Raw genomic sequence first — 26,481 nt, 5'->3', positions numbered from 1 at the left:
ATTGATTTTAATTATTTAATATTTTTGAGTAATCACAGTAAAAAGATAATTAAAATACCACTAAATATATTTGGGATCTAAAAGGTGCCCTACTCATAAAGTCATACATTTTATTAGTGTTTTTTTTTATTTTTTACTTTCAACACTTAAGTTACAAGATGAACTTCAGATATACATGTCAATTTTACGTTTAAACTATTATTTTGTTTGTTTTATGCTATTTTGTCAAAGAAAACTTAGTTTTTTATGGCAACTGCACAATATATGCAATATTTACCACATAAAACATTTTAAAGTGAAATTTGGGAACTAATTGGAGCTTTGAAAATAATTTATTATAACATGGATTTTTTTTTTGTCATTATTTTTTGTTTTGAGCAATGGCCCAAAAAAAAAAATAATAATAAATGATTGATTGAAACTTTTATTATTAGATTGCACAGTTCAGTACATATTCCGTACAATTGACCACTAAATGGTAACACCCCAATAAGTTTTTCAACTCCTTTAAGTCGGGGTCCACGTTAATCAATTCATGGTAAAGATTTTTTTTACATGGTAAAATAAAGACAAAAGAAAGAAAAAAAAACCAGCCTGCATGACAGCTTTGTGTCAACATTGCAACTTTTCCTCCGTAGATTTCACCTCATTCCAATATTTTTAATGTTCTTTTTTATTTTTGCAATAGCATTTCCAGAATGTGTGGGGGGCCGCTAAACAATTAGCTGCGGGCCGCTCTAAAGTTATTGTTGCTTGTAGGTAGAGTGCTATTTCTCTCTCTCTCTCTCTGTAATGTTAATAAGGATACAATGTTGGGCAGAGGTGCACCTTTAGGGCAGGAGGAGCATGTCAGGCGGCCTCCTGCAAGTCCTGTTTCTATGTGAGGCGGCCTCCTGCAAGTCCTGTTTCTATGTGAGGCGGCCTCCTGCAAGTCCTGTTTCTATGTGAGGCGGCCTCCTGCAAGTCCTGTTTCTATGTGAGGCGGCCTCCTGCAAGTCCTGTTTCTATGTGAGGCGGCCTCCTGCAAGTCCTGTTTCTATGTGAGGCGGCCTCCTGCAAGTCCTGTTTCTATGTGAGGCGGCCTCCTGCAAGTCCTGTTTCTATTTCAAATGCAGTTTGAGTGTAAAGGTGCTTCCAGACGAATAAAAAGAAAGCAGCGTTTATTGAGGATTTATTCGACATGCCCCTCCCCCCAGCAACATACTTTATAGTGTTAAATGGCGCCTCGTATTTCCCTGTTGAAAAATAAATAATGTTTTTGTTTGTTGAGCGCTGGCCGCCGTGTTTCACTTGAGGCTGTGTTGCGTGTCTTTGTGTCTCCGCAGGTCCACTTTGCGCTGGAAGCCTTTGCCACAGCGCTCGCAGCCGAAGGGCTTGAAGCCTGTGTGCTTGCGGCTGTGCGTGATCAGGTTGGAGCTCTGGCTGAACGCCTTGCCGCACACCTGGCACCTGTGCGGCTTCTCGCCTGCGGAGGACAACAAGTTAACGGCAAAGGCCCACTTGCCGCACACCTGGCGCCTGCGCGGGTCAACAAGGTTAGTGGCAAAGGCCCAGATGGCGGCCAGGTAGAAACACTTGCCTGTGTGGATGAAGGTGTGCTTCTTCATGTCCGACTTCTGGTGAAACCTCTTGCCGCAGTACTGGCACGGGTATGGCCGCGTGTCGGAGTGGATGAGCAGGTGCGTGGACAGCGTGGACGACCTCTTGAAGCTTTTGCCGCAGATTTTGCAGTCGAAACTTCTCTCCTGGGTGGGGGGTGTAGTGACCTCAGCAAGTGGCAATGGCCCCGCTTTCATTTTTGCATCAAATGTTACATGGCTAATGTAAATAATATTACATGACTAATGTATATAATATTACATGACTAATGTATATAATATTACATGACTAATGTATACAATATTACATGACTAATGTATATAATATTACATGACTAATGTATATAATATTACATGACTAATGTATATAATATTACATGACTAATGTATATAATATTACATGACTAATGTATATAATATTACATGACTAATGTATACAATATTACATGACTAATGTATATAATATTACATGACTAATGTATACAATATTACATGACTAATGTATATAATATTACATGACTAATGTATATAATATTACATGACTAATGTATACAATATTACATGACTAATGTATATAATATTACATGACTAATGTATATAATATTACATGACTAATGTATACAATATTACATGACTAATGTATATAATATTACATGACTAATGTATATAATATTACATGACTAATGTATACAATATTACATGACTAATGTATATAATATTAAATGACTAATATATATAATATTACATGACTAATGTATACAATATTACATGACTAATGTATATAATATTACATGACTAATGTATATAATATTACATGACTAATGTATATAATATTACATGACTAATGTATACAATATTACATGACTAATGTATATAATATTACATGACTAATGTATACAATATTACATGACTAATGTATATAATATTACATGACTAATATATATAATATTACATGACTAATGTATACAATATTACATGACTAATGTATATAATATTAAATTACTAATATATATAATATTACATGACTAATGTATATAATATTACATGACTAATGTATACAATATTACATGACTAATGTATATAATATTACATGACTAATGTATACAATATTACATGACTAATGTATATAATATTACATGACTAATGTATACAATATTACATGACTAATGTATACAATATTACATGACTAATGTATATAATATTACATGACTAATATATATAATATTACATGACTAATGTATACAATATTACATGACTAATACAAAGACAACATATTTAATGTTCAAACTCATAAACTTAATTTTTTTTGCAAATAATAATTAACTTACAATTTCATGGCTGCAACACGTGCCAAAGTAGTTGGGAAAGGGCATGTTCACCACTGTGTTACATCACCTTTTTTTTTAACAACACTCAATAAACGTTTGGGAACTGAGGAAACTAATTGTTGAAGCTTTGAAAGTGGAATTCTTTCCCATTCTCGTTTTATGTAGAGCTTCAGTCCTTCAACAGTCCGGGGTCTCCGCTCTTGTATTTTACGCTTCATAATACGCCAAACATTTTCCATGGGAGACAGGAAAGTACCCGCACTCTTTTACTACGAAGCCACGCTGTTGTAACACATGCTGAATGTGGTTTGGCGTTGTCTTGCTGAAATAAGCAGGGGCGTCCATGAAAAAGATGGCACTTAGATGGCAGCATATGTTGTCCCAAAACCTGTATGTACTTTTCAGCATTAATGGTGCCTTCACAGATGTGTAAGTTACCCACGCCTTGGGCACTAATGCACCCCCATACCATCACACATGCTGACACACAACACAAACTTTGTGTCGATAACAGTCTGGATGGTTTGCTTTGGTCCGGATGACACGATGTCGAATATTTCCAAAAAACAATTTGAAATGTGGACTAGTCAGACCACAGAACACTTTTCCACTTTGCATCAGTCCATCTTAGATGATCTCGGGCCCAGAAAAGCCGGCGGCGTTTCTGGATGTTGTTGATAAATGGCTTTCGCTTTGCATAGTAGAGCTTTAACTTGCACTTACAGATGTAACGACAAACTGTATTTAGTGACAGTGGTTTTATGAAGTGGGGGATAGGCCCCTCCCACCTCCAAAGACATGCACCTGGGGATAGGCCCCTCCCACCTCCAAAGACATGCACCTGGGGATAGGTTGATTGGCAACACTAAATGGTCCCTAGTGTGTGAATGTGAGTGTGAATGTTGTCTGTCTATCTGTGTTGGACCTGTGATGAGGTGGCGACTTGTCCAGGGTGTACACCGCCTTCCGCCCGATTGTAGCTGAGATAGGCGCCAGCGCCCCCGCGATCCCAAAAAGGGAATAGGCGGTAAAAAATAGATGGATGGATATATATATGTTGTTTCGCTTTGCATAGTAGAGCTTAAACTTGCACTTACAGATGTAGCGACCAACTGTATTTAGTGACAGTGGTTTTATGAAGTGTTCCTGAGCCCATGTGGTGATATCCTTTAGAGATTGCTGTCTGTTTTCGATACAGTGCCGTCTGAGGGATGGAAGGTCACGGTCATTCAATGTTGGTTTCCGGCCATGCCGCTTACGTGGAGTGATTTCTCCAGATTCTCTGAACCTTTTGATGATATTATGGAGCGTAGATGTTGAAATCCCTCAATTTCTTGCAATGTCACTTTGAGAAAGGTTGTTCTTAAACTGTTTGACTATTTGCTCACGCAGTTGTGGACAAAGGGGTGTACCTCGCCCCATCCTTTCTTGTGAAAGACTGAGGAAGCTGCTTTTATAGCCAATCATGGCACCCACCTGTTCCCAATTAGCCTGCACACCTGTGGGATGTTCCAAATAAGTGTTTGATGAGCATTCCTCAACTTTATCAGTATTTATTGCCACCTTTCCAAACTTCTGTGTCACGTGTTGCTGGCATCAAATTCTAAAGTTAATGATTATTTGCAAAAAAAAAAAAAGAAAGTTTATGAGTCTGAACATCAAATATGTTGTCTTTGTAGCATATTCAACTACATCTGCGCTCATGTGTACCGCCTTAGCATACTGTACAATCTACAGTCCTTGTTACAGTGCATGTGTACCAGCATACTGTACAATCTACAGTCCTTGTTACAGTGCATGTGTACCAGCATACTGTACAATCTACAGTCCTTGTTACAGTGCATGTGTACCAGCATACTGTACAATCTACAGTCCTTGTTACAGTGCATGTGTACCATCATACTGTACAATCTACAGTCCTTGTTACAGTGCATGTGTACCAGCATACTGTACAATCTACAGTCCTTGTTACAGTGCATGTGTACCATCTTAGCATACTGTACAATCTACAGTCCTTGTTACAGTGCATGTGTACCAGCATACTGTACAATCTACAGTCCTTGTTACAGTGCATGTGTACCAGCATACTGTACAATCTACAGTCCTTGTTACAGTGCATGTGTACCATCTTAGCATACTGTACAATCTACAGTCCTTGTTACAGTGCATGTGTACCAGCATACTGTACAATCTACAGTCCTTGTTACAGTGCATGTGTACCAGCATACTGTACAATCTACAGTCCTTGTTACAGTGCATGTGTACCATCTTAGCATACTGTACAATCTACAGTCCTTGTTACAGTGCATGTGTACCAGCATACTGTACAATCTACAGTCCTTGTTACAGTGCATGTGTACCAGCATACTGTACAATCTACAGTCCTTGTTACAGTGCATGTGTACCATCTTAGCATACTGTACAATCTACAGTCCTTGTTACAGTGCATGTGTACCATCTTAGCATACTGTACAATCTACAGTCCTTGTTACAGTGCATGTGTACCAGCATACTGTACAATCTACAGTCCTTGTTACAGTGCATGTGTACCAGCATACTGTACAATCTACAGTCCTTGTTACAGTGCATGTGTACCATCTTAGCATACTGTACAATCTACAGTCCTTGTTACAGTGCATGTGTACCATCTTAGCATACTGTACAATCTACAGTCCTTGTTACAGTGCATGTGTACCAGCATACTGTACAATCTACAGTCCTTGTTACAGTGCATGTGTACCATCTTAGCATACTGTACAATCTACAGTCCTTGTTACAGTGCATGTGTACCAGCATACTGTACAATCTACAGTCCTTGTTACAGTGCATTACTACAGATATAAAAACTATACAACTGTATTTTTTTTTACAAAAACTATAGCACTGTTTTTTTGTTTTTTTTTACAGTAAAATTGATGCTCAGTTTTACAAAAAAAAAACGGATAACACTTTTTTTTATGGTAACATCTACATTAGTTTTTTTTTACAGTGCATGAAAAAAACTCTGTTATTTTGAAGGTAAAATCCTGGTGACTGAATTGACACTTCTTCTTTTTTACTGTTAAGTCTGCTGTCTGTGTTTCTACAGTACAACACTGTAAATAGGACAAAACTACCAGTTGTTTTTTTTACCATAAAATCCATGTTCAATTTTACAAAAAAAACTAAAAAACTTCCGTTGTTTTTTCACAATCAAATGTACATTCATCTTTACAGTTTTAAAGGAAAACAATATTACTTATTTACAATAAAATCCATTCAGTTTTACAGAAAAACGGTACCACTGTTTTTTTTACAGTAAAATCTATGGTCATTTTCACAGGGAATTACTGTAAATGGAAAAACAGTTTTAAATCAAAAAATCTTGACATTTTTTGTTGTTGTTTTTACCGTAGAACCTGCAGTCGTTCTTACAGTGCATTACTGTAAATAAAAAAACTGTACAAATCTATTTTTTGTTAAACAGTAAAATAATTGTTACTATCTTCACATTTTTACAATATCTTACTGTAAACGGAAAAACAATACCGCATTTTGTTCACCGTAAAAATCTATGCTCATTTTTACAGTTTTACAGAAAAAACCAACCGTGCCACTGTTGTTGTTTTTTTTAATGTTAAAATCTTGGCCACTAAAGTGCCAGTATTTTTATTTAATTTTTTTACCATAAAACCTACAGTCCTTGTTTTTGCAGTGGATTACTGTAATTCAAACAACAACACAGCTGTTTGTTTGTTTTTATGTTGGAATTTACTCATTTTTCCAGCGCATGAACCAAATAAAGGTAACATTGTTTTTTAATGGTAAAATTTGCCGACTTAGTTCCCAATTTACTTGTAGGTAAAATCTATAATTGTTGTTTTCAACGTCCATTACTGTAAATAGAAAAAAAAAAACATACGGCTGTATTTTAATGGTAAAATTTAGTGGTTGTTTTACAGGGAAAACTCTTATTTTTACAGTGAAAATACTTTTTTTTCTCCCTTGAAATCTACTTCTTTTTCTTAAAGTAAATTATTCTCTTGACTCTACAGAAAATAATTGTTTGTTTTTGAACATTTTAGTCAAATTTAATTCATGCAGCATATTTATTATGTGTATTTAATTCAGGCAAGACATTTATCATGTGTATTTAAATCAACATATTTATCATGTGTATTTAATTCAGGCAAGATATTTATTATGTGCATTTAATTCCGGCAAGATATTATGTGTTTAATTCATGCAACATATTATGTGTATTTAATTCAGGCAACATATTTATTATGTGTATTTAATTCAGGCAAGATATTTATTATGTGTATTTAATTCAGGCAAGATATTTATTATGTGTTTAATTCATGCAACATATGTGTATTTAATTCAGGCAAGATATTTATTATGTGTAGTTAATGCAACATATTCATTATTTGTTATTAATTCAGGCAACATATTTATTATGTGTATTTGATTCAGGCAAGACATTTATTATGTGTATTTAAATCAACATATTTATCTTGTGTATTTAATTCAACATATTCATTATGTGTATTAAATTCATGCAGCATATTTATTATGTGTATTTAATTCAGGCAAGATATTTATTATGTGTATTTAATTCAGGCAATATATTATGTGTTTAATTCATGCAACATATTAATTATGTGTTTAATTCATGCAACATATTATGTGTATTTAATTCAGGCAACATATTTATTATGTGTATTTAATTCAGGCAAGATATTTATTATGTGTAGTTAATTCAGGCAAGATATTTATTATGTGTAGTTAATTCAGGCAAGATATTTATTATGTGTAGTTAATGCAACATATTCATTATTTGTAATTAATTCAGGCAACATATTTATGATGTGTATTTAATGCAAGATATTTATTGTGTATTTAATTCATGCAACATATTCGTTATGTGTATTTAATTCACGCAAGGCGAGTCATCAATCTTCTTGTAAAAATGAAGTTGATTTATATTGCTGTAAATAATTTTGGACTGAGGTGTGAAAATGTTTGAAGGTGGCGTGACTCACCTGAGAGTGCACGGCCTTGTGCTGCTCCAGACTGACCGCATGGCCGAAGGTCTTGTTGCAGGCCTGACAGGCGAAGGGTCTGCTGCCGCTGTGCGAGCGGCGGACGTGCACCTCCAGGCCGTGCGGCGTGGAAAACACCTGCGTGGACCAAAACACCTCATCATCCTCCTCCTCCTCCTCAAGCCGTGTGACGTTTCCGCTCGCAATCGCACCTTGCCGCACTTGACGCACTTGTAGGCGCCGCCGAGCATCAAACCCGCGCACTGCAGCATTTCCGGCGCGTGCCTCCGCGTGTCGTGGGCCTGCAGGAGCAGCGCGGCGTGACCACCGTACGCGTACAAGGAGGAGGCCTCGTGGCCGTGCGCCGCGCAGCAGCTCCAGTCGTACGGCCGGAAGGGAACCGCGAAAGGCGGCGTGTCGTCCGCTGCCGGAGAGAACGACGTCATCGAATCTACTGGAAGAATGACGTCATCGTTCACATGCCGTGCAAACATCTCATTTATTTGCATCGTGTGGGTGTGTGCGTACCCGGGGACGCAGACGGGGACGGCGGCCTCCAGAAGCCCTCGTAGTCCCGGGCGGGCGCACACAAGTCGCCCGAGCAGCTCAGCGGCGACTCGGGAGAGAAGTCAGCCGCGTCCGTGGCGTCAGAGTCCGGGGAGAAGGCCGGCGAGGCCGCGGTCATCAACTCCTCCTCCTCCTCCGTGTCTGCCGGACCACACACACCTGGAACCGGACCCGGTCCCGGAAGGGGACACTGCGCACCATCACTCCAAGGACCTGCACCATCACACCCAGGACCTGCACCATCACACCCAGGACCTGCACCATCACACCCAGGACCTGCACCATCACTACCAGGACCTGCACCATCACTACCAGGACCTGCACCATAACACCCAGGACCTGCACCATCACACCCAGGACCTGCACCATCACACCCAGGACCTGCACCATCACTACCAGGACCTGCACCATCACTACCAGGACCTGCACCATCACTACCAGGACCTGCACCATCACACCCAGGACCTGCACCATCACACCCAGGACCTGCACCATCACTACCAGGACCTGCACCATCACACCCAGGACCTGCACCATCACACCCAGGACCTGCACCATCACACCCAGGACCTGCACCATCACTACCAGGACCTGCACCATCACACCCAGGACCTGCACCATAACACCCAGGACCTGCACCATCACTACCAGGACCTGCACCATCACTACCAGGACCTGCACCATCACTACCAGGACCTGCACCATCACTACCAGGACCTGCATCATCACACCCAGGACCTGCACCATCACACCCAGGACCTGCACCATCACACTTTTCTCATCACATCTCCCAAAAGGAGTAGGTAGCTTATTGAATTAAATCTTTTTTTTTTTTAGCATTTTTCCACTTCCTGCTCTCAGTATTTAAGACAATAATAATAATAAATGCAACCGTTATCATAAATAAATACATCATTGTAATAATAGTCTCAGACAAACAACATATTTCAAAACATTTTAAATCCAAAAACCTTTTTTAAGATCTTTAGCAAGCTGACATGTTCAGAATTCATTAGCAGTAAACATCTTTTATTAGGTTGTATAACTAACTCTCCAATGTAAATAACATCTTTTATTAGGTTGTATAACTAACTCTCCAATGTAAATAATATATTTTATTAGGTTGTATAACTAACTCTCCAATGTAAATAACATATTTTATTAGGTTGTATAACTAATTCTCCAATGTAAATAACATATTTTATTAGGTTGTGTAACTCTCCAATGTAAATAACATCTTTTATTAGGTTGTATAACTAACTCTCCAATGTAAATAATATATTTTATTAGGTTATATAACTAACTCTCCAATGTAAATAATATATTTTATTAGGTTGTATAACTAACTCTCCAATGTAAATAATATATTTTATTAGGTTGTATAACTAACTCTCCAATGTAAATAACATATTTTATTAGGTTGTGTAACTCTCCAATGTAAATAACATCTTTTATTAGGTTGTATAACTAACTCTCCAATGTAAATAATATATTTTATTAGGTTATATAACTAACTCTCCAATGTAAATAATATATTTTATTAGCTTATCTCTCCAATGCAAAAAAGATGTTTTATTAGGGTTTATAACTACCTGTCCAATGTAAATGTAAGTCATATCAGGTTGTATAACTCCAATATAAATAAGAGCGTTACCGGACGTCACAAAGTGTATTGCGAGCAAGTCTTACCTGTGCAGGTGAGGTCCAAGGTGCGGGTCTGGTGGTAACTGTGCGCCCTCTTACTCTTCACCAGGAAGGAGCGAGGCATCCTCCCCGTCCTGCAGCGTCTCTCTGCCGGGAAGAAGCGCCTCGGGACGCCCTTAAGAAGAGCTCACGCCGCAGATAATGCGCATGCGCGGCAGACGGCGCGCCGCCTGCCAGGTGTCGCGCGGACAGGTGACGCCGGCGAGAGGATGTCCTGCGGCGGCGTCACTAATTCCAGGTAGGGAAAGAAAAGATGCTTTTATGTTGTTGACACAACACAAGTGGACTTCATCTGACTAGTTTTATTGATGTCACCATGCACCAATATTTTATATTTATTTGTTGCTGGACCACAATATTTACTTTTTTATTACAATGCATAAATATTTAATATTTTATTAGTTTTTATTAATATTCTATTAATATTTTAAGTTTGTACAATTTGTGTTTGTATGTATGTGACTGAATGTGTGTTTATTTGTGTGTGTGTGTGATTGAATGTGTGTTTATTTATCTGTGTATGTGACTGAATGTGTGTTTATTTGTGTGTGTATGTGACTGAATGTGTGTGTATGTTTGTGTGTGTATGTGACTGAATGTGTGTGTATGTTTGTGTGTGTATGTGACTGAATGTGTGTGTTTATTTGTATTTTTGTGTGTGTATGTTTGTGTGTGTATTAGACTGAATGTGTGTGTTTATTTGTATTTTTTGTGTGTATGTGACTGAATGTGTGTGTATGTTTGTGTGTGTATTAGACTGAATGTGTGTGTTTATTTGTATTTTTGTGTGTGTATGTTTGTGTGTGTATTAGACTGAATGTGTGTGTTTATTTGTATTTTTGTGTGTGTATGTTTGTGTGTGTATTAGACTGAATGTGTGTGTTTATTTGTATTTTTGTGTGTGTATGTTTGTGTGTGTATTAGACTGAATGTGTGTGTTTATTTGTATTTTTGTGTGTGTATGTTTGTGTGTGTATTAGACTGAATGTGTGTGTTTATTTGTATTTTTGTGTGTGTATGTTTGTGTGTGTATTAGACTGAATGTGTGTGTTTATTTGTATTTTTGTGTGTGTATGTTTGTGTGTGTATTAGACTGAATGTGTGTGTTTATTTGTATTTTTGTGTGTGTATGTTTGTGTGTGTTTTAGACTGAATGTGTGTGTTTATTTGTATTTTTGTGTGTGTATGTTTGTGTGTGTATTAGACTGAATGTGTGTGTTTATTTGTATTTTTGTGTGTGTATGTGACTGAATGTGTGTGTATGTTTGTGTGTGTATTAGACTGAATGTGTGTGTTTATTTGTATTTTTGTGTGTGTATGTGACTGAATGTGTGTGTATGTTTGTGTGTGTATTAGACTGAATGTGTGTGTTTATTTGTATTTTTTGTGTGTATGTGACTGAATGTGTGTGTTTATTTGTATTTTTTGTGTGTATGTGACTGAATGTGTGTGTTTATTTGTATTTTTTTGTGTGTATGTGACTGAATGTGTGTGTATGTTTGTGTGTGTATTAGACTGAATGTGTGTGTTTATTTGTATTTTTGTGTGTGTATGTTTGTGTGTGTATTAGACTGAATGTGTGTGTTTATTTGTATTTTTGTGTGTGTATGTTTGTGTGTGTTTTAGACTGAATGTGTGTGTTTATTTGTATTTTTGTGTGTGTATGTTTGTGTGTGTATTAGACTGAATGTGTGTGTTTATTTGTATTTTTGTGTGTGTATGTGACTGAATGTGTGTGTATGTTTGTGTGTGTATTAGACTGAATGTGTGTGTTTATTTGTATTTTTTGTGTGTATGTGACTGAATGTGTGTGTTTATTTCTATTTTTTGTGTGTATGTGACTGAATGTGTGTGTTTATTTGTATTTTTGTGTGTATGTGACTGAATGTGTGTGTTTATTTGTATTTTTTGTGTGTATTAGACTAAATGTGTGTGTTTATTTGTATTTTTTGGGTGTATGTGACTGAATGTGTGTGTATGTTTGTGTGTGTATTAGACTGAATGTGTGTGTTTATTTGTATTTTTTGTGTGTATGTGACTGAATGTGTGTGTTTATTTGTATTTTTGTGTGTATGTGACTGAATGTGTGTGTATGTTTGTGTGTGTATTAGACTGAATGTGTGTGTTTATTTGTATTTTTTGTGTGTATGTGACTGAATGTGTGTGTTTATTTGTATTTTTTGTGTGTATGTGACTGAATTTGTGTGTATGTTTGTGTGTGTATTAGACTGAATGTGTGTGTTTATTTGTATTTTTTGTGTGTATGTGACTGAATGTGTGTGTTTATTTGTATTTTTTGTGTGTATGTGACTGAATGTGTGTGTTTATTTGTATTTCTGTGTGTGTATGTGACTGAATGTGTGTGTATGTTTGTGTGTGTATGTGACTGAATGTGTGTGTTTATTTGTGTGTATGTGACTGAATGTGTGTGTTTATTTGTATTTTTTGTGTGTATGTGACTGAATGTGTGTGTGTGTTTGTGATTGAATGTGTGTTTATTTGTGTGTATGTGACTGAATGTGTGTGTTTATTTGTGTGTATGTGACTGAATGTGTGTGTTTATTTGTGTGTATGTGATTGAATGTGTGTGTTTATTTGTGTGTATGTGACTGAATGTGTGTGTTTATTTGTGTGTATGTGACTGAATGTGTGTGTTTTATGGTGTCGTCTATGAGTGTTGTTGGTGTGTGCAGTGTCCATGTGTTTGTGTGTTAACGTGTGTTGTGTTTGAAGGTTTGTGTGTAGGCACTTGGATTGTGTTGTGAACTACGACTTTGTTGTGCACCGCTTGTGTGTTCATAAATATTTTGTATGCTTTTAATTGTTTTGAGTTTCTCTTGCACAAGTGCATGCAGTGTGTGTGTGTGTGTGTGTGTGTGTGTGTGTGTGTGTCCGTCCACTTGAGATTTACCTTTGTGTTGTGAATGACGACTTTGTTGTCGACGTTTGTGTGTGTGTTACAAATATTGTGCGTGCCAATTGAAGTGTGTGTGTGAGTTGTGTTGTGCAGCGTTAGACGTGTGTGTTTACACTAAACATGTCACCAAGTGTGTGTGTGTGTGTGTGTTGAAAGCGCACACACTTTGTACGCGCGTGCACATCAACAGGTGCATCACACTGCGTGTCTGTTCTAAGGCTCTGTGCGCGTGCGCGCGGTTGCTCGCCAACGCGGTAATTGAAGCGGCAGACAGGAGTGTCACGTGACCCACACTCCTTCCTCACCTCTTTGGACACGTGCACGCGACCGGACTGTGGACAGGAAGTCACATGCGCGCCAGCTCGATTAGACTTCCGCTCAGCGCCTGTCAGATAGACGTCGTGCCCGATAAACGTGGACGCGCACAGCAGGCTTTCCTGCCAACGCGCGCATGCGCGCGCACAAAGTAACGAACCAGAACAGATGTTCCAAGTTTTCCCGCCACCTGGTGACGTCACAGACATGCAATTGCGCAACACCTGACTGAATGAATAAAATCATCTGTTCATCGTCAAACTGTGGCCTTTACCGACCACGCCCCCAAGTCAACTACACAAACTAGTCTCTAACAACTTGTGTTGTTAACATAACTAGTCTCTAACAACTTGTTAACATAACTAGTCTCTAACAACTTGTGTTGTTAACATAACTAGTCTCTAACAACGTGTGTTGTTAACATAACTAGTCTCTAACAACTTGTGTTGTTAACATAACTAGTCTCTAACAACGTGTGTTGTTAACATAACTAGTCTCTAACAACTTGTGTTGTTAACATAACTAGTCTCTAACAACTTGTGTTGTTAACATAACTAGTCTCTAACAACTTGTGTTGTTAACATAACTAGTCTCTAACAACTTGTTAACATAACTAGTCTCTAACAACTTGTGTTGTTAACATAACTAGTCTCTAACAACGTGTGTTGTTAACATAACTAGTCTCTAACAACTTGTGTTGTTAACATAACTAGTCTCTAACAACTTGTGTTGTTAACATAACTAGTCTCTAACAACGTGTGTTGTTAACATAACTAGTCTCTAACAACTTGTGTTGTTAACATAACTAGTCTCTAACAACTTGTGTTGTTAACATAACTAGTCTCTAACAACTTGTGTTGTTAACATAACTAGTCTCTAACAACGTGTGTTGTTAACATAACTAGTCTCTAACAACTTGTGTTAACATAACTAGTCTCTAACAACTTGTGTTGTTAACATAACTAGTCTCTAACAACGTGTGTTGTTAACATAACTAGTCTCTAACAACTTGTGTTGTTAACATAACTAGTCTCTAACAACTTGTGTTGTTAACATAACTAGTCTCTAACAACTTGTTAACATAACTAGTCTCTAACAACTTGTGTTGTTAACATAACTAGTCTCTAACAACGTGTGTTGTTAACATAACTAGTCTCTAACAACTTGTGTTGTTAACATAACTAGTCTCTAACAACTTGTGTTGTTAACATAACTAGTCTCTAACAACGTGTGTTGTTAACATAACTAGTCTCTAACAACTTGTGTTGTTAACATAACTAGTCTCTAACAACGTGTGTTGTTAACATAACTAGTCTCTAACAACTTGTGTTGTTAACATAACTAGTCTCTAACAACTTGTGTTGTTAACATAACTAGTCTCTAACAACTTGTGTTGTTAACATAACTAGTCTCTAACAACTTGTTAACATAACTAGTCTCTAACAACGTGTGTTGTTAACATAACTAGTCTCTAACAACTTGTGTTGTTAACATAACTAGTCTCTAACAACTTGTGTTGTTAACATAACTAGTCTCTAACAACTTGTGTTGTTAACATAACTAGTCTCTAACAACTTGTGTTGTTAACATAACTAGTCTCTAACAACTTGTTAACATAACTAGTCTCTAACAACGTGTGTTGTTAACATAACTAGTCTCTAACAACTTGTGTTGTTAACATAACTAGTCTCTAACAACTTGTGTTGTTAACATAACTAGTCTCTAACAACTTGTGTTGTTAACATAACTAGTCTCTAACAACTTGTGCAATATGTTTTATTTTCTTCTTCTTCAGCATCCAAACTAGAAAGAAACAAATGATGTCAGTGACTTGACTCACTTCCTGTTTGTCTTCTTCTTCTTCTTTACTGGCAGAAGCCGAGCGAGCCCAACTAGTAAAGTATTTTTTTGTTGCTCGCTGAACTGAAGTCTCAAGGTGAGACTTCACTTCTTTTCTGTGAAGTCACAAAGACTACACTACTTTATCATCTTATAAACACGAGACTAGACTACTAGTTCATGTTACAAACATGAGACTAGACTACTAGTTAACATTAGAAACATTACACAAGACTATTAGTTACCATGAAATGATGAAGGTGGACCCCAACTTAAACAAGTTGTAAAACTTATTGGGGTGTTACCATTTAGTGGTCAATTGTACAGAATATGTACTGTACTGTGACATCTACTCATATAAGTAGCAATCAATCAATCAAAAAGTTAACATTAGAAACATTACACTAGGCAGCTAGTCAATAATGTTAGCAACATGAGACTACACTACTAGTTGAGTTAGAAAATGAAACTAGACTACTTGTTAATGTTAGAAACATTAGACTCGACTACTTGTTTGAAACATGAGACTAGACTACTAGTTAATGTTAGAAACATTACTCAACTACTTGTCTATCTGAAACATGAGACTACTATTTCATGTTAAAACATGAGACCCGACAACTTGTTAATGTTAGAAACTAGACTACTAGTTAATGTTAGAAACATGAAGCTAGAATACTACTTAATGTTTGAAACATGACTAGACTACTAGTTAATTGCTTTAGAAACATGATACTAGCCTATTAGTCAATAATGTTAGAAATGTGATACTTGACTACTAGTTCATGTTAAGAACACAAGTCTAGACCACTAGTTAATGTTATAAACATGAGACTAGACTTCTAGTTAAGATCACAAACATGATACTAGACTACTAGTTAGCGTTAGAAAACATGGGACTAAACTACTAGTTAATAATGTTAGAAGCAAGAGACTATAGAGTACTAGTAAATATTGTTAGAAACATGAGACTAGACTACTAGTTAATATTGTTAGAAACAAGAGACTAGAAGATTTCTTAACTATCAATAACAAATTCAGTTTGTATCTGAGTGTCTTCTTATCACTTCCTGTTTGCAGGCTCAGCACAACCAGGAGGAGCATGAAATACACAGAAGAGAAAGAAAGAGGACCAGGAGGAAGAGGGGAACAAGAAGAAAGAAAGAAGAATAGGAAAATAATTAAGAAGAGCAGGAACAGGTAGAATGAGAGAAACAGGAAGAAGAATAGATAGAAGTAAAGACAAAGAAGAAGAGGAAAAGGAGGAACAATGAGAAAAGTAAAAGGCGAGAAAGAAGAGGAAGAACAAGGAGAAAGAGGAAGAGGGAATACAGAGGAAGGAGAAAGAAGATGACGAATAAAAAGAAGAGGAAGAAGAAAGAAGAGGACAAAAGAGGAAGAAGGAAGGAGAAAAAGAGGAGGAAGAATACTAGGAAGGAGGAAGAAGGAAGAGGAAAAAAGAGGTAAGAGGAAAAAGAATAGGACGGAGAAAGGAGAGGAATAAGTGGAAGGAGAAATAAGAAAATGAAGAATAATAGGAAGGAGAAAAAAGAAAGAGAAGGAAGTAGAAATAAGAATAGGAAGTAGAAAGAAGAAAAAAGAGAAAGAAGAATAGGAAGGAGAAATAAGAGGTAGGACAAAGAACAGGTAAGAATAGGAAGGAGGAAGAAGAGAAAAAGAGGAAGGAGAAAGACGAGAAAAAAGAAGAATAGGAAGAATAAAGGAGAGAAAAAAAGAGGGAGAAAGAAGTAAGAGGAAGGAGAAAGAAAAGAGGAAGAAGAAATAAGAGGAGGACAAGAAAGAAGGAGACAAAGAAGGAAGAGATGATGAAAAAAGATGGAGAAAGAAAAAGAGTACAAAGAAGGAATGTGAAAAAAGGAGTAAGAATTGCAACAAACATTTTATTATGAACACACTCATGATGTCATCTCTCTCTGTGTCTATATGTGTGTGTGTGTGTGTGTACTATTTATTATGAACACACTCATGATGTCATCTCTCTGTACACACCTGTGTGGGTGTGTGTGTGTGTGTGTGTGTGTGTGTGTGTGTGTGTACTATTTATTATGAACACACTCATGATGTCATCTCTCTGTACACACCTGTGTGTGTGTGTGTGTGTGTGTGTGTGTGTGTGTGTGTGTGTGTACTATTTATTATGAACACACTCATGTCATCTCTCTGTACACACCTGTGTGTGTGTGTGTGTGTGTACTATTTATTATGAACACACTCATGATGTCATCTCTCTCTGTGTGTGTGTGTGTGTGTGTACTATTTATTATGAACACACTCATGATGTCATCTCTCTGTACACACCTGTGTGTGTGTGTGTGTGTGCTATTTATTATGAACACACTCATGTCATCTCTCTCTGTGTCTATGTGTGTGTGTGTGTATGTATATGCATGTGTGTATATATGTACGTGTGTGTGTGTATGTATGTATATGCATGTGTGTATATATATGTACGTGTGTGTGTGTATGTATGTATATGCATGTGTGTATATATGTACGTGTGTGTGTGTATGTATGTATATGCATGTGTGTATATATATGTACGTGTGTGTGTGTATGTATGTATATGCATGTGTGTATATATGTACGTGTGTGTGTGTATGTATGTATGTATGTATATATGTACATGTGTGTGTGTGTATGTATGTATATGCATGTGTGTATATATGTACGTGTGTGTGTGTGTGTATGTATATGCATGTGTGTATATATGTACGTGTGTGTGTGTATGTATGTATATGCATGTGTGTATATATATGTACGTGTGTGTGTGTATGTATGTATATGCATGTGTGTATATATGTACGTGTGTGTGTGTATGTATGTATGTATGTATATATGTACATGTGTGTGTGTGTATGTATGTATATATATGTACATGTGTGTGCGTGTGTGTGTATGTATATATATGTACATGTGTGTGTGTGTGTGTGTATATGTATGTATGTATATATATGTACATGTGTGTGTGTGTATATGTATGTATGTATGTATATATATATGTACATGTGTGTGTGTGTGTGTGTGTGTGCTCACCGCACTCCCCCAACATGCTGTGATGCCACCACGTCAGGTGTTAGTGTTACATTCAGGTGTTGCAACAAGTGCGCCACAAACAATGTTGTCTGTTACCATGACAACCACACCCACAGATTGAAGAGGTGTTTTCCAAAATAAAGTTAAGAAATATAAAATGTGTTGAGTGACATATGTCCAATGTCTTTGTGTGTCTCCCAGTCCACAGTGGGCGGGTCACACCGTGGTGTAGCGCTGGTTGGGGGCGTGGTCTTCCTCCTCACTGTCTGTGGCCCCCAGTTTGGGGTGCAGTGTCACTCGGGCACCGCCCCTCTGGTGCTGCTCCTCCTCACATGACTTGTCATCCTCGTCATCATCGTCATCATCATCATCGTCATCATCGTCATCGTCGCCTGTGTACTGCTTGATGATGTCATAGGTGGGGGGCTTGGCCACGCCCCTCTGAACCTTCAGGCAGCAGATCTGTGAGCGGGACACAATTGTACACAATCATTGTCTGCCATTGATAGGCCCCTCCCACCTCCAAACACATGCACCTGGGGATAGGCCCCTCCCACCTCCAAACACATGCACCTGGGGATAGGCCCCTCCCACCTCCAAACACATGCACCTGGGGATAGGCCCCTCCCACCTCCAAAGACATGCACCTGGGGATAGGCCCCTCCCACCTCCAAACACATGCACCTGGGGATAGGCCCCTCCCACCTCCAAAGACATGCACCTGGGGATAGGCCCCTCCCACCTCCAAACACATGCACCTGGGGATAGGCCCCTCCCACCTCCAAAGACATGCACCTGATTGGCAACACTAAAAGGTCCCTAGTGTGTGAATGTTGACTGTGTTGGCCCTGCGATGAGGTGGTGACTTGTCCAGGGTGTACCCTGCCTTCTGCCCGTGTGCAGCTGAGATAGGCTCCAGCACCCCCCGTGACCCCCAAAGGGAATAAGCAGTAGAAAATGGATCGACGGTTGGGCATTCTAGAACCATGCATCAGGACACGCCCCTAATCAAGACACCACTTCCCTAATATTCTGTCCACTTACTTTCACACGCTAGCATGCTAACAGCAGCAACTAGCCACTGACATGCTAACAGCAGCAACTAGCCACTGACATGCTAACAGCAGCAACTAGCCACTCACATGCTAACAGATGCAACTAGCTGCTAACATGCTAACAGCTGCAACTGGCTGCTAACATGCTAACAGCTGCAACTAGCTGCTAACATGCTAACAGCTGCAACTGGCTGCTAACATGCTAACAGCTGCAACTAGCCACTGACATGCTAACAGCAGCAACTAGCGCCTTAGCATGCTAACAGCAGCAACTAGCGGCTAACATGCTAACATCTGCAACTCGTCGCTAACATAAACCTGCAAAATCAGCTACAAAACAGCTAGCATGCTAATGTTAGCATTTTACAATACCAAGTAACAAAATACATGCATGAAAATGTTGCTAAACAAGTTAGCATGCTAAAATGCCAACATGATGTGATGTGAATACTTCCTGTGTGGCCGTGCAACACATCAAAATAAAAGTCTGCTGTGCTTTTATATTGAAGTGAAAAGTGAGGGCAGCCATCTTGCCTTCACACTTGCCAGCAGGAAGTGTGAGGTTGGCGTGCAGGAAGTGTGAGGTTGGCGTGCAGGAAGTGTGAGGTTGGCGTGCAGGAAGTGTGAGGTTGGCGTGCAGGAAGTGTGAGGTTGGCGTGCAGGAAGTGTGAGGTTGGCGTGCAGGAAGTGTGATGTTGGCGTGCAGGAAGTGTGAGGTTGGCGTGCAGGAAGTGTGAGGTTGGCGTGCAGGAAGTGTGAGGTTGGCGTGCAGGAAGTGTGAGGTTGGCGTGCAGGAAGTGTGAGGTTGGCGTGCAGGAAGTGTGAGGTTGGCGTGCAGGAAGTGTGAGGTTGGCGTGCAGGAAGTGTGAGGTTGGCGTGCAGGAAGTGTGATGTTGGCGTGCAGGAAGTGTGAGGTTGGCGTGCAGGAAGTGTGAGGTTGGCGTGCAGGAAGTGTGAGGTTGGCGTGCAGGAAGTGTGAGGTTGGCGTGCAGGAAGTGTGAGGTTGGCGTGCAGGAAGTTTGAGGTTGGCGTGCAGGAAGTGTGAGGTTGGCGTGCAGGAAGTGTGAGGTTGGCGTGCAGGAAGTGTGATGTTGGCGTGCAGGAAGTGTGAGGTTGGCGTGCAGGAAGTGTGAGGTTGGCGTGCAGGAAGTGTGAGGTTGGCGTGCAGGAAGTGTGAGGTTGGCGTGCAGGAAGTGTGAGGTTGGCGTGCAGGAAGTGTGATGTTGGCGTGCAGGAAGTGTGAGGTTGGCGTGCAGGAAGTGTGAGGTTGGCGTGCAGGAAGTGTGATGTTGGCGTGCAGGAAGTGTGAGGTTGGCGTGCAGGAAGTGTGAGGTTGGCGTGCAGGAAGTGTGAGGTTGGCGTGCAGGAAGTGTGAGGTTGGCGTGCAGGAAGTGTGAGGTTGGCGTGCAGGAAGTGTGATGTTGGCGTGCAGGAAGTGTGAGGTTGGCGTGCAGGAAGTGTGAGGTTGGCGTGCAGGAAGTGTGAGGTTGGCGTGCAGGAAGTGTGAGGTTGGCGTGCAGGAAGTGTGAGGTTGGCGTGCAGGAAGTGTGAGGTTGGCGTGCAGGAAGTGTGAGGTTGGCGTGCAGGAAGTGTGAGGTTGGCGTGCAGGAAGTGTGAGGTTGGCGTGCAGGAAGTGACTGACCTCATGTTTAAGTTCCGTGATGTGATCTTGGAGGTCTTGGATGTACTGCTTGGAGTCACTGTGGTTCAGCTGCCCTTGGACCTTGCCTTCTTCTTTCTGTGGAACACTTTATTATTACTTTATTGATCATCATACACAACTTTGATTATTACTGCATTGATCATTACTTGATTTATTTTTATACCCCATTTGATTTATTATGACGTTATTATCCACCACTTTTGATCATTATAATACAAACCTCTCTTGATGATTACACATTGCTAGGAACAATTCTTCTGTGAGGAGCAGTTCCACACTTCGAGCAGCTGCCTGCCAAACGCTCACCTGGGAATAAACTTCCTGTCCCACGAGTCTTGTTGTCTTGTCTTCCCAGCAGCAAACAATCACTTCCTCACTTCTCCAGGTGTCACTTTAACGTCTTCCCTCACCTCGGGCCCCCAAACGGCTTTTTTAAACGCAAAGCCACAACGACAACGGGATTTTGACCGAGGTCGGCATTTTTTCTACAAGTGTGACAAAAGTGTGACATGTGATGAGTGAAACCACTTCCTGTCAGCGATAAGAAGGCTCGACACGCTAAAACTACACAACAGCAGTGAAGTTGTCAGCTTGTGTCAACGGCAAATAAACAGAGAATACAACAAATACTTTACAACTTACATTCAATTGAATAAACTGCAAAGACAAGATAATGTGATGGCAGCAACACATGCCAACAAAGGCATTTTTACCAGTGTGTTTCATGGCCTTTCCTTTTAACAACACTCAGTGCAGGTTTGGGAAGTGAGGACACACATTTGTGAAGTGGAATTATTTCCCATTCTTGCTTGATGTACAGCTTAAGTTGTTCAACAGTCTCCTGACTCATATTTTAGCCTTCACACATTTTCAATGTCTGGACTACAGGCAGGCCAGTCTAGTACCTGCACTCTTTTACTATGAAGCCATGTGGCTTGGCATTGTCTTGCCGAAATAAGCAGGGGCGTCCATGATAACAACATATGTTGCTCCAAAAGCTGTATGTACCTTTCAGCATTAATGCTGCCTTCACACATGTGTAAGTTACCCATGTCTTGTTCACTAATACACCCCCATACCATCACACATGTGTAAGTTACCCATGTCTTGTTCACTAATACACCCCCATACCATCACACATGTGTAAGTTACCCATGTCTTGTTCACTAATACACCCCCATACCATCACACATGTGTAAGTTACCCATGTCTTGTTCACTAATACACCCCCATACCATCACACATGTGTAAGTTACCCATGTCTTGGGCACTAATACACCCCCATACCATCACACATGTGTAAGTTACTCATGTCTTGTTCACTAATACACCCCCATACCATCACACATGTGTAAGTTAGTCATGTCTTGTTCACTAATACACCCCCATACCATCACACATGTGTAAGTTACCCATGTCTTGGGCACTAATACACCCCCATACCATCACACATGTGTAAGTTAGTCATGTCTTGTTCACTAATACACCCCCATACCATCACACATGTGTAAGTTACTCATGTCTTGGGCACTAATACACCCCCATACCATCACACATGTGTAAGTTAGTCATGTCTTGTTCACTAATACACCCCCATACCATCACACATGTGTAAGTTACCCATGTCTTGGGCACTAATACACCCCCATACCATCACACATGTGTAAGTTAGTCATGTCTTGTTCACTAATACACCCCCATACCATCACACATGTGTAAGTTACCCATGTCTTGGGCACTAATACACCCCCATACCATCACACATGTGTAAGTTAGTCATGTCTTGTTCACTAATACACCCCCATACCATCACACATGTGTAAGTTACTCATGTCTTGTTCACTAATACACCCCCATACCATCACACATGTGTAAGTTACCCATGTCTTGTTCACTAATACACCCCCATACCATCACACATGTGTAAGTTAGTCATGTCTTGGGCACTAATACACCCCCATACCATCACACATGTGTAAGTTACCCATGTCTTGGGCACTAATACACCCCCATACCATCACACATGTGTAAGTTACCCATGTCTTGTTCACTAATACACCCCCATACCATCACACATGTGTAAGTTACCCATGTCTTGGGCACTAATACACCCCCATACCATCACACATGTGTAAGTTACCCATGTCTTGTTCACTAATACACCCCCATACCATCACACATGTGTAAGTTACCCATGTCTTGGGCACTAATACACCCCCATACCATCACACATGTGTAAGTTAGTCATGTCTTGTTCACTAATACACCCCCATACCATCACACATGCTGACTACAACACTTTCACCCTACAACAATCACTAATACACCCCCATACCATCACACATGCTGACTACAACACTTTCACCCTACAACAATCACTAATACACCCCCATACCATCACACATGCTGACTACAACACTTTCACCCTACAACAATCACTAATACACCCCCATACCATCACACATGCTGACTACAACACTTTCACCCTACAACAATCACTAATACACCCCCATACCATCACACATGCTGCCTAGAACACTTTCACCCTACAACAATCACTAATACACCCCCATACCATCACACATGCTGACTACAACACTTTCACCCTACAACAATCACTAATACACCCCCATACCATCACACATGCTGACTACAACACTTTCACCCTACAACAATCACTAATACACCCCCATACCATCACACATGCTGACTACAACACTTTCACCCTACAACAATCACTAATACACCCCCATACCATCACACATGCTGACTACCACACTTTCACCCTACAACAATCACTAATACACCCCCATACCATCACACATGCTGACTACAACACTTTCACCCTACAACAATCACTAATACACCCCCATACCATCACACATGCTGACTACAACACTTTCACCCTACAACAATCACTAATACACCCCCATACCATCACACATGCTGCCTAGAACACTTTCACCCTACAACAATCACTAATACACCCCCATACCATCACACATGCTGACTACAACACTTTCACCCTACAACAATCACTAATACACCCCCATACCATCACACATGCTGACTACAACACTTTCACCCTACAACAATCACTAATACACCCCCATACCATCACACATGCTGACTACAACACTTTCACCCTACAACAATCACTAATACACCCCCATACCATCACACATGCTGACTACCACACTTTCACCCTACAACAATCACTAATACACCCCCATACCATCACACATGCTGCCTACAACACTTTCACCCTACAACAATCACTAATACACCCCCATACCATCACACATGCTGACTACCACACTTTCACCCTACAACAATCACTAATACACCCCCATACCATCACACATGCTGACTACAACACTTTCACCCTACAACAATCACTAATACACCCCCATACCATCACACATGCTGACTACAACACTTTCACCCTACAACAATCACTAATACACCCCCATACCATCACACATGCTGACTACAACACTTTCACCCTACAACAATCACTAATACACCCCCATACCATCACACATGCTGCCTAGAACACTTTCACCCTACAACAATCACTAATACACCCCCATACCATCACACATGCTGACTACAACACTTTCACCCTACAACAATCACTAATACACCCCCATACCATCACACATGCTGACTACAACACTTTCACCCTACAACAATCACTAATACACCCCCATACCATCACACATGCTGACTACAACACTTTCACCCTACAACAACCACTAATACACCCCCATACCATCACACATGCTGACTACAACACTTTCACCCTACAACAATCACTAATACACCCCCATACCATCACACATGCTGACTAGAACACTTTCACCCTACAACAATCACTAATACACCCCCATACCATCACACATGCTGACTACAACACTTTCACCCTACAACAATCACTAATACACCCCCATACCATCACACATGCTGACTACAACACTTTCACCCTACAACAATCACTAATACACCCCCATACCATCACACATGCTGCCTAGAACACTTTCACCCTACAACAATCACTAATACACCCCCATACCATCACACATGCTGACTAGAACACTTTCACCCTACAACAATCACTAATACACCCCCATACCATCACACATGCTGACTACAACACTTTCACCCTACAACAATCACTAATACACCCCCATACCATCACACATGCTGACTACAACACTTTCACCCTACAACAATCACTAATACACCCCCATACCATCACACATGCTGACTACAACACTTTCACCCTACAACAATCACTAATACACCCCCATACCATCACACATGCTGACTACAACACTTTCACCCTACAACAATCACTAATACACCCCCATACCATCACACATGCTGACTACAACACTTTCACCCTAGAACAGTCCACATGGTTCTTTTCCTCTTTGCTCCACAGTTTCCAAAAACAATTTGAAATGTGGACCTGTCAGACCACAGAATACTTTCCCAATTTGCATCAGTCCATCTAAGATGAGCTTGGGCCCAGTGAAGCTGGCAGCATTTCTGGATGTTGTTGATGAATGGCTTTGACCTTGCATAGTAGAGTTTTAACTTGCGCTTACAGATGTAGTGACCAACTGTACCTACTGACAGTGGTTTTCTGAAGTGTTGCTGAGCCTATGTGGTGATTTCCTTTACACACTGATGTCACTTTTTGGTGCAGTAGTGCCTGAGGGATGGGTGGTGTGTAATACCATGGCTTACGTGCAGTGATTTCTCCACATTCTCTCAACCTTTTGGTGATGTTATGGACCTAAATTCCTTGTTGAGAAATGTTGTTCTTAAACAATTTGCTCAGGCATTTGTTGACAAAGTGGTGACCCTCGCCCGTCCTTCTTTGTGAATAAGCGAGCATTTCATGGAAGCTGCTTTTATAGCCAATCATTGCACCCACCTGTTCCCAATTAGCCTGCTCACCTGTGGGATGTTCCAAATAAGTCTTTGATGAGCATTCCTCAACTTTCTCACTCGTTTTTGCCACTTGTGCCAGCTTTTTTGAAACATGTTGCAGGCATCAATTTCCCAAAAAAGAACAAAGTTTGTCAGTGTGAACACGAAATATCTTGTTTTTGCAGTCTATTGTATTGAATATAAGTTGAATTTGTTGTATTTAGCATTTACACAAGGTGACAACTTCACTGCTTTTGGACTTTGCAAAAAGTCAGAAAAGTTGCTCTCACAAGATGTCTTGAGTGGTCCATGGTCTGCATCAAGTTGCCACTTCTAAAGCCAAAGCTGTCTTCATAGTTGGACATGTGACACTCTGCTTGTGCCAAGAGTCTGCTATCAGACAGAAACAAGCGTCCTATGATGTGGACTTGCATGCCCAATGTGAGATATAACCTGCTGGACCCAAAGCACCTTTT

At 39.9% G+C, this 26,481-nt stretch overlaps 4 protein-coding genes across 17 annotated transcripts in view; 1 reads left to right on the top strand and 3 right to left on the bottom strand.

Moving 5' to 3' along the window:
* Positions 1 to 1,158: 1,158 nt before the first annotated feature.
* On the bottom strand, positions 1,159 to 10,350 carry LOC133543713 (zinc finger protein Gfi-1b-like). Of its 3 annotated transcripts, none has more exons than XM_061888443.1 (6): positions 10,207 to 10,350; positions 8,479 to 8,730; positions 8,163 to 8,404; positions 7,951 to 8,088; positions 1,580 to 1,745; positions 1,159 to 1,465 (listed from the first exon to the last, which is right to left on the bottom strand). In XM_061888443.1, the coding sequence occupies exons 1-6, from the start codon at positions 10,283 to 10,285 to the stop codon at positions 1,287 to 1,289; spliced, it is 1,056 nt and encodes a 351-aa protein (XP_061744427.1). In that variant the 5' UTR covers positions 10,286 to 10,350; the 3' UTR covers positions 1,159 to 1,286. The 3 variants fall into 3 exon arrangements, with proteins under 3 accessions (XP_061744427.1, XP_061744426.1, XP_061744424.1); XM_061888442.1 differs by having other exon boundaries at positions 8,479 to 8,751; positions 10,207 to 10,339; XM_061888440.1 differs by having other exon boundaries at positions 8,163 to 8,401; positions 8,479 to 8,772; positions 10,207 to 10,318.
* Positions 10,045 to 18,578, top strand: LOC133543714 (uncharacterized). The gene is made up of 2 exons (XM_061888444.1): positions 10,045 to 10,459; positions 16,373 to 18,578. Exon 2 carries the CDS (start codon positions 17,516 to 17,518, stop codon positions 18,485 to 18,487), a length of 972 nt encoding a protein of 323 aa, XP_061744428.1. The 5' UTR covers positions 10,045 to 10,459; positions 16,373 to 17,515; the 3' UTR covers positions 18,488 to 18,578.
* Positions 15,222 to 17,929, bottom strand: LOC133543715 (uncharacterized). 3 transcript variants are annotated; one of them, XM_061888445.1, is made up of 2 exons: positions 17,484 to 17,929; positions 15,222 to 17,394 (listed from the first exon to the last, which is right to left on the bottom strand). In XM_061888445.1, exon 2 carries the CDS (start codon positions 17,210 to 17,212, stop codon positions 16,250 to 16,252), a length of 963 nt encoding a protein of 320 aa, XP_061744429.1. In that variant the 5' UTR covers positions 17,213 to 17,394; positions 17,484 to 17,929; the 3' UTR covers positions 15,222 to 16,249. The 3 variants fall into 3 exon arrangements, with proteins under 3 accessions (XP_061744429.1, XP_061744430.1, XP_061744431.1); XM_061888446.1 differs by having other exon boundaries at positions 15,222 to 17,302; XM_061888447.1 differs by having other exon boundaries at positions 17,612 to 17,929.
* evi5b (ecotropic viral integration site 5b) overlaps positions 18,208 to 26,481 on the bottom strand; it is a 96,720-nt gene continuing 88,446 nt past the window's right edge. For all 10 annotated transcript variants that reach the window (XM_061888432.1, XM_061888431.1, XM_061888437.1 and 7 more), the window contains 2 exons: positions 21,044 to 21,139; positions 18,208 to 18,808 (listed from right to left, as the gene is read on the bottom strand). In XM_061888432.1, the coding sequence (XP_061744416.1) occupies positions 18,563 to 18,808; positions 21,044 to 21,139 (342 nt within the window). In that variant the 3' untranslated portion in view covers positions 18,208 to 18,562. The remainder of the gene's footprint in view (positions 18,809 to 21,043; positions 21,140 to 26,481) is intronic.

Source organism: Nerophis ophidion, linkage group LG26 (assembly GCF_033978795.1).
Source record: "Nerophis ophidion isolate RoL-2023_Sa linkage group LG26, RoL_Noph_v1.0, whole genome shotgun sequence".
NCBI classification, from domain to species: Eukaryota; Metazoa; Chordata; class Actinopteri; order Syngnathiformes; family Syngnathidae; genus Nerophis; species Nerophis ophidion.
The sequence above is the reverse complement of the archived record's forward strand: the minus strand, read 5'-3'. Positions and strand labels throughout refer to the sequence as shown.

Bases quoted from the DNA above. Each gene is read 5' to 3' on its own strand.
- LOC133543713 (XM_061888440.1), bottom strand. From the start codon at position 10,285: ATGCCTCGCTCCTTCCTGGTGAAGAGTAAGAGGGCGCACAGTTACCAC. The intron at 8,402-8,478 runs GTACGCACACAC...TTCTTCCAGTAG, and splicing joins GTCCCCGTCTGCGTCCCCGG to ATTCGATGACGTCGTTCTCT. The intron at 1,746-7,950 runs GTGAGTCACGCC...CCCCCCACCCAG, and splicing joins ACAAGGCCGTGCACTCTCAG to GAGAGAAGTTTCGACTGCAA.
- LOC133543715 (XM_061888445.1), bottom strand. From the start codon at position 17,212: ATGAGTGTGTTCATAATAAAATGTTTGTTGCAATTCTTACTCCTTTTT.
- LOC133543714 (XM_061888444.1), top strand. From the start codon at position 17,516: ATGAACACACTCATGATGTCATCTCTCTCTGTGTGTGTGTGTGTGTGT.